This window comes from Hippopotamus amphibius, chromosome 3 (genome assembly GCF_030028045.1).
Source record: "Hippopotamus amphibius kiboko isolate mHipAmp2 chromosome 3, mHipAmp2.hap2, whole genome shotgun sequence".
NCBI classification, from domain to species: Eukaryota; Metazoa; Chordata; class Mammalia; order Artiodactyla; family Hippopotamidae; genus Hippopotamus; species Hippopotamus amphibius.
In genome coordinates this window covers 198,255,931-198,273,054 of record NC_080188.1, presented here as the reverse complement: position 1 = coordinate 198,273,054, position 17,124 = coordinate 198,255,931, and the positions used below count along the sequence as shown (strand labels likewise).

Below are 17,124 nucleotides of genomic sequence, written 5' to 3'. Positions count from 1 at the left end.
ACGGGTCCCGTGGGGCTCCTGGGGTGGCCGCCTGAGGCCGCCCGCCCGCCCCCCGCCCGGCACCCCAGCCCATCCTGGGCCGCAGCCCCCGCTCCCGCTCCCGCTCTCCATGGCCAGGCTCCCCACCGGTCAGCTGCTTCTGGATCTCCACGCTCCTGGTCCTCCTCAGGAGGCTGACAGCCTCGCGGATGCCGTTCTGCCTCCGCGTCTCCAGCTTGTTGGCGGTGCTGCGGAAGACCAGGTTGCGCAGGGCCCCGGCAGCGGCCTGCTGCACGTTCTGGTTGGGGCTGCGGAGGAGGTCCACCAGCTTGCAGATGCCGCCCAGCTGGTACACCTGCGGGACAGGGTGCCCGGCGCCGGGCAGGGCGGTGAGGCCAGGCTGACCACCCTCCCCTCAGGGCAGCTTACTCCGACCGGAACACCCAGGGTGGCCGAGACGCGCAAGCGGGACGGGGTGATGGTGACGGGCCAGGCCCGGCCCGAGGCCAGGCTCGGCCGCCGGCCCCCCTGCACCCTAGCCGGGACCGCTCAGCCCCTCATCCCGAGCCCCGCTCTCCTCCTTGGAGCCTGGCGTGAGGACCAGACAGGGACACGCATAGACACACGCTCCAGAGTCCGAAGGCGGGGAGGCCCCCCTGTACGGGAATGCCTCCTCCTACAGCAGGAACTGGATGCCGTCGGGTCCGGCCCGCTCTAGGAAACGCATTCACGGGCCGCACCCTAGGGCTGATCTCAGAGGCCCCGAGGTGTCCTCCCTGCCAGCCATGCTTGGGAGGCACAGACAGCCCTGTTCTCAACCACAGATGCCTGGTGAGAGAGGATGGCATCAAGGAGAGACAGAAACAGAGAGACAGACAGAAGCAGCGATAGAGACAGAGACAGAGACAGACACAGAGAGACAGAGACAGAAAGAGGCAGAAACAGAGAGAGGGGGTCGGGGAGGATGTTGAAGGGGAGGACGCGTCCCTCCTTAGTGGAATTTGAGGGGGCGGTCTCTGTTGAACCCTTGACTGTCACCCGTGTCTCTTCCATGACCTGAGCGGTGTCCCCTCCCCCAGGGGCTCCGCTCCCCACAGAGGCTTAAGATACCCGCTCTGATCTCAGGCCGTGCCAGGCCCAGCCCTGGCCGCAGGCAGCTGGCAGGGGGAGGAGGGGCCGACGGCAAATGCCCCCACCAGCTCACGCACGGGGTCAGGCGGCCCCGCCCAGGCCCTGCCCCGGGCGCTTACCTGCTGCTTGGCACACTCATCCTGGAAGCAGGTGTGCTGGATGTAATAGGCCCCGATGGCCTGGCACGTCTCGTCCCGGGAGCTCAGGTACTGCACGGCCTTGGGGATGGTCAGCCCGCTGCACTCGATGTCCTCGCAGCAGATCCTGTGGGGACGGGCAGTGCACGGGGTCAGGGCGCTCGGGACCCCCCGCACGCGCCTGGGAGCCGGAGTGAGGCGGCCCCAGCCCCGCTGTGGACCGCTCCTCCAGAGGAGGGGGAAGGCACACCCCACGGAGAACCCGTGCTGGGATGACGCCCTGGTCCAAGGGGTCCGTGTCCAAGCAGGCAAGCTCCCTCTGTCCTGAAAACACTCTGCCCTGTTTCTGCGGGGAGCCTCGCCACGCACTCCGCCATCTCTCACGTCTGTGCCTGGTACCGGGAAGACGGAAGAGAATGGCTGGGGCCTGTCCATCTATCCATGTCCCTCCATCACCCCTCCATCCATCATCTATCCCTCCACCCAGCCCACCTCTCCCTCCTCCCTCCATTTCCAAGTCTAGCGTGTTCTTCTAACACACAAATTCTCACACCTACTCCTTTTCTGTCCTCACGGCCACCACCTTCCTTCTGACCGTGGTCACTCTCGCTGGGACGACAGTGAGTCCCCCACAACCGGCTGTCTTCTCCACGTGGTCCCATCCACAATGTTACGCCCCTCTCCCAGATCAGCAGCCCTAACACCCTCTTCACTGCGCTGTCCCCGAAGGCAGCGTCTCCATACTGCAAGTTCAAGTTCAAACTGCTTAGCCTGATGTCGAAGATGACATGTTAGGTCACACCGTACAAAACGGCCAATAATCACCCTTTCTGAGCCACGGAACTAGAGCCATCACGTTCTAACCCTATAGTCCGGCTCTGCCGTGTCCCGCACGCTCCCCAGCCCTGACGCGGGTCCGCTCTCTGTGCCGGGCCCTGATGGATCAGGGCCCGGGGGGGGGGGCCTCTGTCCCTTCCCTCACCATCCCCGCGACCCGCCCAAGACTCAGTGCTGGGAACCTTCCCAGGGGAAGGAAACCTCTCTTCCAGGACCCCCGCGGCTCCGAGGGTGCCGACTGCAGCTGTCTCCCCAGCTGCCTGTGTCCTGGTTCCCACGAGACAGCAGGGGCAGCCCCCTCTTGGCATCCAGCCTGCCCCCTAGAAATCTCGCCAGCATGTCTAGAGGGAGCCGCTCCTCACGGGTGCCAGCCTCCTGCAGGTGCCCGGCTCCTGCTGGCAAGAGCACCCACGGGGCAGAGCTCCCGCATCTCGCGTGGGCAGCAGCCCGCCCGCAATGAGAGACCGTCGCCCTGCATCTGCCGGTCAGACGTCACCTCCAAACGCCCTCCCTGGCTCAGCAGACCCTGTCCTCTCAAGGCCTCCCGTTTGGGGCGATGAGCCGGGGCCAGACACTGCCCTGGTCCGTCTCCCAGGAAGAGAGGCTTCCTGGTCCTCCTCCGGAGCATCCCCAATACCCCTTACGGCCTTCGAGTGGCCAGGAGAGGGCCAGCTTAGAACGCGTGTGCTTAGGCTCAGGACTGTGTGGTGAGCGGGGGAGGGCACAGGGCGTGGAATCGGCTGTGCGGCCTCGGGCAAGCCACCTAACGTCTCTGTGCCTGTTTCTCCTTGGGTTCTCGCCTGGAAGGGCTCAGGGGGCTTAAGATGAAGACTGCAAGGCTCCTGGGCTCCGTGGAAGGTGGTTCATCTGCAGCTGCGGGCCGGGGCCATTCTCTTGGTGGCCGTCTCCCTGCTCTGACCACAGGCCGTCCACGTATCCGTGTGGTCAGAGCGTGTAGCGCAGCAAATGTCAAATACGTGAATAAAAGACCACCAAGTGATGACACAGGACGGCTCCGAGATTCACGGGGCTCTGAGCCCTGGAGGGCAGACCCCAGGACCCTCGAGACACCGTGGCCGCCCCCAAGCCACCCTGTGCCCAGGGCTCTCCCCCTCCATCGCCTGTGCGCCACCCTGGCTCTGCATCCTGCCCGTTTTTGTCTCTTGTCCTGTAGGATGGCCCCGGCTCCTCTCCCATCGTCGACCCCAGGTCACACTCCTTTGCTCTTTCAGAACATGGGGAGAGGTTTACACGCTCAGGCCCAGGGGTTCTCACACCCGGGCAGGGTCCCCATCGCCTGGAGGCTGGTAACGCACACACTGCGGGCCCCTCCCGGGGTTTCTGAGTCGGAGGTCTGGGCGGGCCTGACCAGGAGCATTTCTCACAGTTCCCCGGTGATGCCAGGGCTGCTGGTCAGAGGAACACGCTTTGAGAACCGCGGGCCCAGCTAGACTCTAACTCTCTTCCCCTGTTCATTCCCCGCGACCCTTTAAAACCCACACGCTTGACGCGTTCGTTCAGGGCCCGGGTTCTGCCTCCGCCTGCACGCTGAGAACTCCCGGGCTGGCGGTCTGTCTCCCACGACGGCCCCCACCCCTCGCAGCCCCCGCCGAGCGACACTCACTTGGAGCTGGCCCTCGAGTGGCTGCAGGAGGCAGGGTGCACCGGGTACTTCCTGGACGGCTTCTGGCCGCTGCAGCTGCTGTAGAAGCTGTAGCGGTTCTGGATGGTCTTGTGGCCCTTGCCGCCCAGCGTGCCCTTGCGCAGGGTGCCCCGGGGGTCGCAGTAGAGGTCGGGCTCGCTGCGGCTGGCCTTGATCTGCGTGACGCAGATGTCGCTGCCGGCACCGGGGGCGGTGCAGGGGCCACGGGGGTACGGCCGGCCCCAGCTCTCCATCTGGCTGTAGGAGCTGAAGCGCCTGGTGTCCGTCTCCCGCTTGAGGGTCCCATTGTAGATCTGGCCAAAGAGAGGAGAGAGGCTCAGCCCCCCACTGCCCCCGTGGCGGTGCTCAGAGAATCCTGGGATGTCTGGCAGGGAGCAAACCTTGGCCGGCATCACACGGACTACTTTTCACACGGCAGCGTGACCCGTTACGCATTATGAAATCAATTTAGCAGACTGTCACCATCATTTTTTTAAAAAACGGGATCAAATAATATACACTGGAATAAAAAATACAGAGTACGGCGTAGGTAGAAAGGACTGCGCTGTCACGTAAAACGCACTTCATACATTTCATACACAAAATGTGCGTGCTGTCGTCAAAAACGTTTGACAGCCACTGACCCCGTCCCGGTGGGCCCCGTCCAGGAGGGGGGTCGGCGGCCCAGGGCGGAGGGGGCCTTCCTCTGGAGGGAAGGCATAGGAAGGGCACAGGAAGGTCCCAGCGGCTCCAGGTGGCCTTGGCTGCCTGTCCCCAGCACGGGGACATTTCTCCTGCTCTGGCCAGGATTTCTTTCCCCTGTCATTTCTCTGCTAACCTCCCCATCTTGACTCCCGTCTGCCAGGGAAAGAAGCACATGTCACAGGCATCCTAGGGGCGCCCCTCGAAGGCCACAGGGGGACACATCCTGCTCCCTGGGCTTCCTGCGCCCAGGGAGGCAGGCCCGGGGCTGCGGTGCCGTCCGGCTGGCAGCGGGGAAGAGGTGGCCAGGGCTCGCTCCAGCAGGAAACTTAGAACCACGAGGGGCCCCCCGAGCTCTGCGCGGACCCAACCGGGAGTCAGGCGCCCTGGGGAGAGGCGGCAAAGCCAGAGGCGTGGTGGGAGCACGGCCCTCCTGGAGCGGTCCAGGGAGCTCTCCCAGGAGCTCAGGGCGGCGGGTCCGCCTGCTCCGACTCGTCCTGAGACCCGAGGATCGACACGCAGCCTGAGAAAGTGTCTCCACACAGGTGGGCTCCGCTCTGCCGGGATGCGCTGGGGCCAGTCCAGCGGCCCAGAGCCTGCCCGCCCCACCCTGCGAGTGAGAGTGTGTGTGCCCGCCCGTGTGTGTGCCCGTGTGTGTGTCCATGTGTGTGCGCGCCCGTGTGTGTGTGCCCGTGTGTATCTGCACCCGCACACAGGGCCGTCGTCGGGCAGCTGAGTCACCCCCGACCGCACCGGCTCTAGCCACAGCCCCGCTCCTCTCTGCAAGGAGAGCCTTCAGGCAGGAACCCACCTGCGGGCCACCTTCCGTCAGCAGGGACACCCAGTGCCACCCGCGGTTAACCTTGGCCGTGGGGCTCTGGTCGGCCCCGCCCGCACGCGCCGCTGTGCACTCGGGCGGGCACCGCGCGCACCCCCAAACGGGGTCAAACCAACCCGCCCCAAAGGGAACTGGTGTGGGGGGCGGGGCAGGCACAAAGGGACAAGAAGAGGCGGCGGTCAGAGGAGCCGGCCTCCCGGGGAGGAAGGTGACGTGGCCCCGGGGGGAGGGCTGAGCCGTACACGGAGGAGCAGCAGGGCCCCCCGTCCTCCGTGATGACACCCCCGGTCACCTCGGCGCTGAGAGTCCACACGCTCCCCCGGCCCAAACCCAGCCGGGGCGCTGGGGGCCGCCCGCAGAGGCTGGGTGCCCGCCGTGCAGGTGGCGGGGGGGGGCGCAGGTAGCCGCCCCGCGGGGCTGGATTCCTCAGCCCTCGCCAGTCACACCGCCGTCGAGTCACCCCACCCAGCTCCTGCGCCAGGCCGGCTGGCCGGGGGGGCCGAGGACGGCTGCGGCCAGTTCCCTCCCCACCCCCCCCCCGAGACGCTCGGCCAGGCCCCGCCCCCTCCTCGTGCCCAGGGGCCCGGGCTCCCCTCCTGGCACGGCAAGCCCTGCCCGCGCAGACGGCCTGCGGTCTAGCGGCCGCCTGTGACCTTTGCCCTTTCCTTCTACGTGCCCGAAACGACGGGGTCATCGTGCGCCGAGGCCTGCGCGGCAGAGGGAGACGCGGGGGCCGAGAACACAGGCTCAGGGGCCAGGAGGCCTGGGGTGAGCTCTGGCCCCGTCAGCGGCCCCGTGGCTGGCCTCGGGCACGTGGGCCTCAGTTTCCTCATCGGTAAACTGGCATCTCTGCGCACGGTGTGCAGGCCGGTTGGGAGACTTCCGTGCACGGGGCTGAGGAGGCGCTCAGCACAGGCCTGACGAGAGGGTCCCTCTGACGCTCAGACGGGGGACAGGCTGGCTGCCTCCAGGACCCGCGAGGGAGCGGCCAGCTGGGCACGGGAAGGGGAGGGAGGCAGGACAGCCCGGGAGAGGGTGCACGCCGGCTCCCGGGGCCCAGGCCGCCCTCCCCCCACGGCCGCAGGACAGCCTTCACGCGCTTCAGAGAAGCAGAGGAGCCTCGTCCGCCCAGACGGGTGGCTTCGCGACGAGGCGGCGTGGTGTTTCTCCGCGTGGGTGCTGCCAGCCTCGGGGCCGGACAATTCTTCACTGTATTGGGTGCCCCTGCCCCCGGGCCTAAGCGCCGGGAACGCCACACAGCCCTCATGACCGGCGAGGACGCCCCACGCTCCCAAACGCTGCCTCGCGGGTCCTGAGCAGCCGCCGGCCTGGCCGGGGGAGCGGGCAGCGCGGGGCAGTGGTGCTGGTGGGCGGGGGTCCGGGCTCACCCCCACGCCCAGGCAGGGATCCGCTGGCAGCGTCCTCTGCTTTGGCTGCAAAGGACAGGGACACACACATACGCACGCACACGCACACCCGCACACACACGCACACCCGCACACAGCTGCACACACCTGCACAGGCACACCCACGCACACCCGCACACACACGCCCCGGGGCTGGTGATCGCACGCCTCCTCGGGAAACGCCGGCCTCAGGTGGCTCTGCCCAGGGATCAGAACATGCCAGAGGCTAGAGGCCTGATGAGCCCTCGGCCAGAGAGCGGGCTGGGCTGGCCGCCTCGGGGGCGCCTGGGCGGGGCCTGCAGAGAGACCCGCTTCTGCCCAGGAACCCGCAGGGCCCGCCATCCCGTCCCGCTCCGCCCCTGCCCGTTTCCTCTCCCCGCCCTTCCTCCCCGGAGCAGCGGGGAGCCCTGCGCCCCGCACGCCCCCGGCCCCCGCCCGTCCGGCTCCCCCTGGAGTCAGGACGCTCTCAGAGGCTGGCGCCCCTGTCTGCACTCAGGGAGGCCGCTCCTCCTGGGCGTCCCACCCCGGGCCTCAGGGCACGGAGCGCGGGGCCGCCCCGAGCCCGCCCCGGGTCCGCCGTGGCCAGGGGCGCGCCGGGCAGGCCCGGAGGGAGAGAGGGTCTGTGTCCGCGGATGAGCCCGCTCTGGAGCCCAGCGGCGCCGGGCAGGCGGGCGGGACACACCGGCCCCGGGCGGGCACATCCGGCCCGCCCGCCCGCGGGGAGCCAGCGGCCGGGTCCCCCCACGCCCTCCCGCAAGAGCCAGCGCGCGGGCCACGTCCCGGGGTCCTCGCCGGCCCTCGCGGCTCGGTGAGGGGCTCCCAAGGGAGGCCTGGGCCGCAGACCCCGCGGGCCGTTCCCCGCGCCCCGGGCCGCGCGCGCAGCCGGCCTCCTGCCCCGGCACGGCGGCCCCCGGCTGCAGGGGGCCTTCCCCCGCGGCGGCCGGGCTCTGGGGGCACGGGTCGTCCCCCCCCCCCCCCCCGGCTCCGGCCTCGGGGGGCGCGGCAGACGCGGGGCCCGGGGCGCGGGGGCTTCCCCGCGGGGGCGCAGCCGCCTGACGGGCCGTGCGCGTCAGCGTGGGAACCACCGGCCCGAGTCACCAGAGGTGCGGCCCGGGCGGGGGGAGGGCCGGTCCCTGCGCCCTCGGGGCACCGCTCCCTCTCCCGCCGCCCCGCCGTGGCCGGGCCTCCCCTCCTTCCCTGGCCGAGCGCGGAGGACACACGGGCCAGCCCCCCCAGCTCACAGGCCCTGCCGTCTGGGCTCGCGGGCGGCTGCGGGGGGTACGCCAGCCGCGCGGTCCCTCGGGGTGGGGGGGCCGAAGCCGCCCCCGGGGGTCTGTCACCTGCACCCAGTGACCAGCAGTGCCCGCTCGGGGGTGGCCCCGGTCTGCGAAGTGGACAACGCTGACGGATGACCAGCTCCCAGGCCCGGGGGAGGCACACGGAAACCTGACACAGCCTGAGGCCAGGGGCCGGGTGCCTGAAGTTATCACCCGAAGCTTTTTAATGTGGAAAAAATGAAAGTTTTGATGTCCATCCTGGGAGTAGAGATTTCCCAGGAGAGCTGACGAATAATGGCGTGTCCCCTATAATCCTGGAAAGCGGGGACGGAGCCCGCAGAGACCAGGGCAGTGGTAAGAACTGGGTGATTCAGAAAAGTTTTCTGAAGAAACTGGACCACGAAGCCCAAGTAGAAAAGGGCCTGTGACGCCCCGGGCTGTCGCCTGCGGGTCTTCCACGGAGGCGCTGCTCCCTCCAGGGACAGAGGCCACGGCTCGGGGGAAGGACGCATCCTGCCCTCCTGGGCTCCAGGCTCCATGTCTGCCTCTCAGGCCGGCGGGAGGGTCAGGCCCTCCCCGGCCCCTGCTGCTCCTGGGGACAGGGTGGGGCGAGGGGGAAAGTGCACTGGAGCACCCCAGCACCCCGCTGAGAGCTGGCCGCCACGACATGTGATGTCTGATGAGGCAATGGTGCCAGCTCCGGCACCCGGCACCCAGCTCCAGCACCCGGCAGCCAGCTCCAGCACCCAGCACCCAGCTCCGGCACCCAGCTCCAGCACCTAGCACCCAGCTTCAGCACCTGGCTCCAGCAGCCAGCTCCGGCACCCAGCTCCAGAACTCAGCTCCAGCACCCATCTTCAGCACCTAGCTCCAGCACCCATCTTCAGCACCTAGCTCCAGCACCCAGCACCCAGCTTCAGCACCTAGCTCCAGCACCCAGCTTCAGCACCTAGCTCCAGAACCCAGCTCCAGCACCCAGCTTCAGCACCCAGCACCCAGCACCCAGCACTCAGCTCCAGCACCCAGCTTCAGCACCCAGCACCCAGCTCCAGCACCCAGCTCCAGCACCTAGCTCCAGCACCCAGGACTCAGCTCCAGTACCCAGCTCCAGCACCCAGCTCCACAACCCAGCTCCAGCACCCAGCACTCAGCTCCAGAACCCAGCTCCAGCACCCAGCTTCAGCACCCAGCACCCAGCACTCAGCTCCAGCACCCAGCTCCAGCACCTAGCTCCAGCACCCAGGACTCAGCTCCAGTACCCAGCTCCAGCACCCAGCTCCACAACCCAGCTCCAGCACCCAGCACTCAGCTCCAGCACCCAGCTCCAGCACCCAGCTCTGTCCTCACATCCTGTTCCCTGCTTCATCACTAAACTGCAGGAGAAGCTGTATTTTCTGCAACGGTTCTTGGACCTCTCCCCCGCACACCTGAGATGCAGGCTTTTCTCAGCTCCCGAGCCCCCAGGACGGGTTTGGGGAACCAGGACCTCAGGTGTTGTACTGTTGTACACAGACATCTCCACTTCACTTTGGGAAAGACCTCCTGGCAGGCGTCTGCCTTTCAGGGGCAGCTGTCAACCGGCCCAAGAGGCAAAGGACCCCTGCCCCTCGGTCACCTCTCTCACAGTCTCAGATGAGTCCCAGGTCTGGTCCTTCTGCCCCCCAGAAGCCCCATGTTCTGCGGTCATTTTCAAACCCGGAGGCTGGGGCCTTCGTCCCAGTGATGGTGCACTCTGAGGAGGGAACCGTGAGGGCCCTTCCAAGGTTCCCACGTCAAATAACTTCTGGAACCTCCAGGAAGTGCCAGCTTCCTGAGAGAGCACACCCGAGGGTCAGGGAGATCCCACTTTGTGCGGGGAGGCTGGTGGGGGGGTCGCCGGCACCCTGAACTGCCCCCCCCAGCGCTGAGCCAGAAGGCGCTTCCCAGCTGTAAGGGGGCGGGGCCAGATGCTGCGTGATGGCAACATCCTCGGGGACAGACGCTTCCTTGGCCAAACAAGAGCTCCCTGGAGACTCCTTGGTGAAGACCCCGCTGCCACTGAGGAGACAGCCAGGAATTTCACAGGAAGGAAGGGACGGCTGGCTGGACCCCCCAGGGCTTGGCGACAGAGCCCCCTTGGGAGGACGAGCCCACGTGCATGTGTACACACACGCCCTCCATGAGCACACCTGCCTACACATGCCCTCCATGAGCACACCTGTCTACACATGCCCTCCATGAGCACACCTGCCTACACACACCCTCCATGAGCACACCTGTCTACACATGCCCTCCATGAGCACACCTGTCTACACACGCCCTCCATGAGCACACCTGTCTACACACACCCTCCATGAGCACACCTGCCTACACATGCCCTCCATGAGCACACCTGCCTACACACGCCCTCCATGAGCACACCTGCCTACACACGCCCTCCATGAGCACACCTGCCTACACACGCCCTCCATGAGCACACCTGCCTACACACGCCCTCCATGAGCACACCTGCCTACACACGCCCTCCATGAGCACACCTGCCTACACACGCCCTCCATGAGCACACCTGCCTACACACGCCCTCCATGAGCACACCTGCCTACACACGCCCTCCATGGGGCACGCGACACCTGGCCGGGGGTGGACTCCGTTGGGGAAGGTCTTTGGAAGCACCTTGAGCTCCTCCCGAGAGCCCTGGGGCAGGCCTGCAAAGAGCCCTCCCACCCACTCTCTTCCTGGAGCCTCACAACCCCCGTCTCCGGCCGGCCGCTGAGGCGCCAGGACAGACAGCAGCATCTGTATCCTCTCCAAGAGCATCTCTTAAGCTCGGAGAACTTGAGGTTGGGCCAAGGCCACAAGGCCAAGACGGGGCAGACCCCGAATCAGGACACAGGCCTCCGGCCTCCCCCAGTGTCCATCCAGCCTGTCGGCCACCAGCGTCTGGTCACGTGAGTGACCTGTGAAGGGCCCAGAGCCTCTGCAGCGAGGGCTGCTCTGCAGGAACCCCACCGCCCACCCCCGCGGCGGGCTGGCCTGACGCCTAGGAAACCCCCTCCCCGGGCCCCAGACCCAAGAGCGGCCTGTCCCTCCTCTCCGGCTGAGGCTGGGAGACGTGTAGGAAGAGGGCGGCTGCCCGGCCGTGTGGCACATGACACGGCCCTGCGGCCCCCGCTGCCGAGCTGCAAGGCCCTCTGTCCCAGGGACGCCTGTGGGCGAGGCGGCCTGTGATTGCAACAGGGCTGTCCGGCGGGGTCACGGCGGGAGGGTGTGGAGGAGCACTCGTCCCCCACTCCACACCCCTGCCTGCTCCCAGGGCACACGGGCTGGCCTGGGAAATCAGGACGCCACGCCAGGACTGGGGATCGAGGCTGAGCCCCGCGTCTCCTGCAGTCAGCCAAGGCTTGCTGAGCCTCTTGAGGCTCTAGAAGCGTAGCCACGTCGCTCCCAGCCTCGGTGGCGGTCAGAAGGAGGAGAAGGGCCTGCCCCGAGCCCCCCAGCTCCCTCCAGGCCACCTCCCATGGCACCCTGCCCTTCCCCCAGCTCTGTGGGCCTCCCAGAGCTGCTCAGGGCTGCAGGGAGATCGGGAGTCCCTGGGGTCTCCTGCTGACCCTCCCCAGAAGCAAGTGATCCCGCAGAGCTCGGGGCCTGCAGGCCCTCGAAACCTCATCTATCAATGCTCCACCCGAGGGACTTCCCTGGGGGTCCAGTAGGTAAGACCCCGCGCTCCCAATGCAGGGGGCCTGGCGTCCATCCCTGGTCGGGGAACTAGATCCCACACGCCTGCCACAACGAAAAACAAACAAACAAAAAACTGCACCTAAGACCCAGCGCAGACTAAAAAAAAAATATTTTAAAAACATAAAGAAAACATCTAAATGCTCCATTCAAAAGGGCCTTCAGCGGGGCACGGGGTGACCACCCGTGAGGGGAGGGGACGCCACCTGGTCGCCTGTCGCCTTGCCCTCGGCTCTACCTGACCTGCTGGACCAGCTTTGGGAAAATATCCTGCGAGATGAGCGTGCGGCCCAGGCGTGAGCCAGGCTCCGTCGGTGGCCGTGCGGTGACTTTAGGGCATCTGAGGGCACAGCCGACAGCCGGCACTGAGGCTCACAGAAGAGTCTTTGTTCTCCCACTTGCATTCCCACAAGAAGGTCCAGCTCGGCGCCAGGATGCTTCCTGCACATGTGCCAACCTCCCTTTCAGAGCAGAGAGGAAAAACGTCTTACCCACCTGGAATGAAATGATGATTTGTTGTCATTCTATTTATTATTGCTGATTCTAAGTTATGGTAAGCCTTCATTTATGGCCGAGGATACTGGTTTTTCTCTTGAGTTACTGATATAAAGTTTCCTTTCAAAATGAATGCATTGCAACTTAAAAGAAAGTCTTTTAAAAATAAGTAAATAGTAGTGGGTGAGATGCTTTTGTGAAAACCGTGACAGCAGAGATCAGATGCAGTGCCGTTGCCTCCAGTGGCCTGGGTCCCCTGCTGTGACAGTGGGACAGGCGCGCGGGGCCGGGGGCCCGGAGGTCAGCGTTCTAGTCCCGCTTCCTCCCTGAGTGGCTGTGCAGCCCTGGGCAGCCCCTCACCTCTCTGAGCCTCCACTTCCCAACTGGAGCGAGTCGTGTCCCTTCTGAGTCAGTCCTGCGGGAGGCACACGCCCTTCTCCTCCCCAGCCGTGCTCCGGGCTTCCGAACAGACGCAGGGCACAGCGCTGCCTTCACCCCTCCGCCCCGCGCAGGCGTGGGGGTGCTCCCTCCCCAGCCGTGTCTCCACCCCTCCCCCCTCCCCCTGACTGGGTTTTGATTTTCAGCTGCGTCTGCTGTGAGTGCGGGAAGGCCTGGGTAGAGACTTGCCAGACCTGCCGGGCGGGGCCCTGAGGGCGGCGGCTGAGCCCCACCCTGGGGAGGGGAGGGGTCCCACCCACACACCTGGGAAAGGCCCTGCGTTTGTCTCGCGGAGCCGGTGACAAAAGGCAGCTGCAACCAGAAAAGAGGCACCAGGTGACCCGCCCCGCCCGGGGCTCGGTTCTGATGGCCCCTGCAGGACCCTTGGAGGCCTTGCCGCGGGCCGCTGGACCCTGCCCTGGTGGGAGACAGGGTCCTGACCTGTCCCCCCCCTCCCCCCTCCTCCCCCACCTCCTCCCCTACCTCCTCCCCCACTTGCGCCCTCCACACCCCGCCCCCGCAGAGCCGGCTGGGCTCTGGACCCAGTTCTTCCAAGTCTACCCACGAGCGACCTCCGGGCGAGCCCCTGCACTTTTCCGTAGCCTGACTTGCCTGCTCATAAAATCGGAACAGCAAGGCCCAGCTCAGCTCCTGATCTCACAGATCCGGGGGACGTGGGAACAGGATTACTCTGTATAAGGCAGGCTGCTCCGTGATTCAGGGGTTCTGAGGACGCGACTTCCTCCCGCCCAGAGCCCACCGCACGTGAAGGCGGGGATCCCGGCAAGCTGCCCCCAGCCTGCTCATCCAGAAGCCCGGGGCCCCAGGGAGCAGGGGGGGCCCTGCTCCCCGGGGAAGAAGGCTGGCGGCCACCTGGTCCCACCTGCCCTTGACAGGCCAGGAGGCCGAGGCCCAGAGAAGTTTAAGCAGCTCGTGCTGCAAACCTCAGCATTTCTTCACCCCCTCTCTCCCGCTGGGGTTTTGTCTGTTAGTTGTTTTTAACTAGAGTGTTAGGGCTTTAAAGACTCGTTGGCCGAGTGGTTTCCTCTTTGTCAGGACTTGAAAAAAAGGTGAAACCAAAGCTCACTAATTTTCTTCTGGAGTGAAATAAAAAAGTTTACAATTGTCCCTGATTCTTCAAATCTTCCCTCCAGCGTTTCAGAGGCTCTACTGTGACTCACGTGTGAGAAGGAAGGTGAGAACCTCTCTCCCTGACCAACCAGCCTGCCCCCCTCCCCCCAAGGACCCACCAGCTGGGACAGTGGCAGGTGACATCCTGCCTTCTCCGGGCCCTGGCCGCTGGAACTGCCCTTCTCGGGGTGATGGCTGTGCCTTGTGAGAACTCAGAAAGGAGGGCCCAGGGGCTACGGCCCCAGCCCCAGGCCTGGCAGCATCCCTCTGCCCCGCCCGCCTGCGAAGGGCGGCCCCCAAGCCCAGCTCCCCGCCTGGAGCCAGCCCTGGGACCCCGCTTGCATCGATCCGCCCGTCCCCTCCCTTCGCGAGCTCACGGTGCCAACGTCTCTCCCCCAAGGACACACGATACAGGAAGTAAGAGCCCAGGAGACGGTCTGACGGTGCATCTGGGGCCACGCAGGGGCGGGGGGCCAGCGGCGGTTGCCGGGCAGTGCTACGGAGCCCTGCGCCCAGGCCAGCGGCCTTCCTTTCCTCCACCTTACCCCTGGCCTCTAAAAAGTCCCCCCACCCCGCTCCCAAACCTCAGCCGGGAGGAGCAGCCTCTCTGAGAGGCTGGAGTCAGCTCTCGGGGAAAATCAGCCCAGAAGGCGGCTCCTCACACGGGGCCCCAAGGGGAGGCAGCAGGAGCCTCTGGCACGGAGAGCAGGGCCACCCCGCGGACACGGCCACCCCAAGGGACACCCCAACACGGCGTCTGAGTTTGAACAGAGGGAGTGTCCCCAGCCCCAGCAGTGCCCAAGCCGGGCGTTGCCCCTACCGGGAGGGGAGCCAGGGCAGGGGGGCGGGGATGCCGAGGCCCGTGGGCACCCCCTCCTGCCGCCTCCCCTCTCGGGCACACGCTGTCCCCCGGCAGCAGGGTGCTTGTCTGTTCTTGCCGGGCGAGAGCCTGGGGCCCGTGGGACTGGGTGGGGGTGAGTCACTGCCGGCAGAGGGACGCTGGGTTGGCAGACACGTCAGTCACTCCCTCTCGGGGCAGGAGCCATGCCCCCGTGGGGCAGGAGCCGTGCCCGCGTGGGACAGGAGCCCGCGTCCCCTCCATCCTTCTCTCCCTGGACTTTCCAGACAGACCAGGCCAGGCAGGCACCGCCGGAGAACCCAGGTGAGAGGGGGAGCAGGGCAGGAGGTGGCTCCCAGGGTTGTAAGGGGGGTGGGGGGAAGTGACCAGCCGCCTCCCCCCTGCAAAGCTAAAGGAAATGAGGGCTCCCAGCTCCCCATGCTGCTGCAAGGGTCGGTCGCCTGCCGCCTTCCTGGTGCCTGGCGTTGCCCAGACGGAAGCAGGAGTCGGCGCAGAAGCCCTCACCCACCCGCAGGCCTGCGGGGCGGCCCTGCCCCACCCCAGAAACCACCGTGAGGCCCAGGCTGTAGGCCCGCAGCCGCTCAGAGGCCGTTCTCGAGCCGCATAGAACCCTGAAACGTTGGGGCTGAAGGGGTCCTTGGCTAGATCTGGTCCAACAGCCTTGCTCCAGGGATGAGAAAAGGTCTTGAGAGGTGAAGAGCCCCCCGGGTCCTGCCCTCCGCTTACAGCAGCTGAGCTGAGACCAGAATTCAGGCCTCCTACCCGACTGGGTGTGTCCCACCTGCAGCCCTGACTGCCCTTTGAGATAGGAATTCTCACCCATTTCAGAGCTGGGCAAGCTGAGGGTAAGAATTTGCCGAGGGTCCCCCAGCTAGTTGAGGGTCCAGGGCTGGCCCCTCCACACCACCTGCCTCTGGGGGAGTCTGTGTTTACCAGGACCGGGAAAAACAGGCTCTTCTCTGCTTCCAGGCAAGAGTACTGCCATTTTCTCTCTGGCAGCCCCGGCCCCCGCCCTGCAGACCCGGCACACACAGACCCGGCACACAGGCAGACCCTGCACACGCAGACCCAGCACACACGCAGACCCTGAACACGCAGACCATGCACACACACAGACCCTGTACACGCAGACCCGGCACACACAGACCCTGCACATGCAGACCCTGCACACACAGACCCTGCACACACGCAGACCCGGCACACGCAGACCCGGCACACACAGACCCGGCACACACGCAGACCCTGCACACGCAGACCTGGCGCACACGCAGACCCGGCACACACGCAGACCCGGCACACACGCAGACCCGGCACACATGCAGACCCTGCACACACGCAGACCTGGCACACACGCAGACCCTGCACACACAGAGCTCACTGGAGCCTGGGTTCCCAGCCTCCACAGAGCTTTGCACCACCCAGACCTCTCATCCACAGAAGGGGGCCACCCAGGCGTCTCTGGGTCTGGGGCGGGCTGGACCAATCCCCCTCAGGGAGAGGGTCCCTAGCGCGTCGTCCTGTTTTGATGGGGTCACCAAATACGGACACGACAGTTAAGCAAGTACAGCTGAGAAGAGGCTGGGAGGAAGACTTGCTACTGAACCATGGATTTCTTTTTTTAATAATTTTTTTCCTAGGTGGCACAGTGGTTAAGAATCTGCCTGCCAATGCAGGGGACACCAGTTCGAGCCCTGCCCTAGGAAGATACCACATGTTGCAGAGCAACTAAGCCCCTGTGCCACAACTACTGAGCCCACGTGCTGCAACTACTGAAGCCCACGCGCCTAGAGATTGTGCTCTGCAACGAGAAGCCACTGCAATGAGAAACCCATGCACCACAATGAAGAGGAGCCCCCGCTCACCACAACTAAAGAAAGCCTGTGTGCAGCCACAAAGACCCAACACAGCCAATAAAAAAATAAATCCAATAAATAAATATTTTTAAAAATAATAATTTTTTCATATAATTTTTTTTTGGCCACACCGCATGGCTTGTTAGATTTTAGTTCCGCGACCAGAGATTGAACCCGGGCCCTCAGCAGTGAGAGCTGGGAGTCCTAACCACTGGACCACCAGGGAATCCCCTGAATCCTGGATGAAAGTAGAGAAGGGGGTCCGTGCCCAGGATGAGGGGAGACCTGCCCCGGGCCACTCACTCTGCTGGGGAGTCTGGCCCCACCCCGCACGCTGGGCTGCTGCGCACGTGGGGGCAGCTCCTGGCAGAGTGCTCCGTGCCCGTCCACCTCCAAAACACATCTCACTCCACCTGGCTCCCAGAGGGACGGAAGTGCCTGAGGTGTGCTTTCTGATTTGTCAACAGGAAAACCCCTCAGGGCCGGAGGTGGAAGAAAAGGAGCCTATCTCCTTACTCCAGAACCCTCCCTGGGAGTCTAACCTGTCCACCTGCCCCAGCCCCACCCAGGACAAACCCACCGGACAGACGCCCGTGTTCAGCTTTGGAACAGACGGGCTGTGCCTTCCGTGCCTCCCCCTCCCTCCTCCGTCAGCCTGCGGTCAGCCGGCCCAGGGGACGTGTTC

At 65.5% G+C, this 17,124-nt stretch overlaps 1 protein-coding gene across 1 annotated transcript in view; it reads right to left on the bottom strand.

The window, feature by feature from the left end:
- Window positions 1-17,124, bottom strand: part of PKP1 (plakophilin 1) — a 43,802-nt gene that overhangs the window by 12,291 nt on the left and 14,387 nt on the right. Inside the window, exons 3-5 of the mRNA XM_057727649.1 lie at window positions 3,709-4,040; window positions 1,230-1,374; window positions 127-334 (exon numbers count right to left, since the gene is read on the bottom strand). Of these exons, the coding sequence (XP_057583632.1) occupies window positions 127-334; window positions 1,230-1,374; window positions 3,709-4,040 (685 nt within the window). The remainder of the gene's footprint in view (window positions 1-126; window positions 335-1,229; window positions 1,375-3,708; window positions 4,041-17,124) is intronic.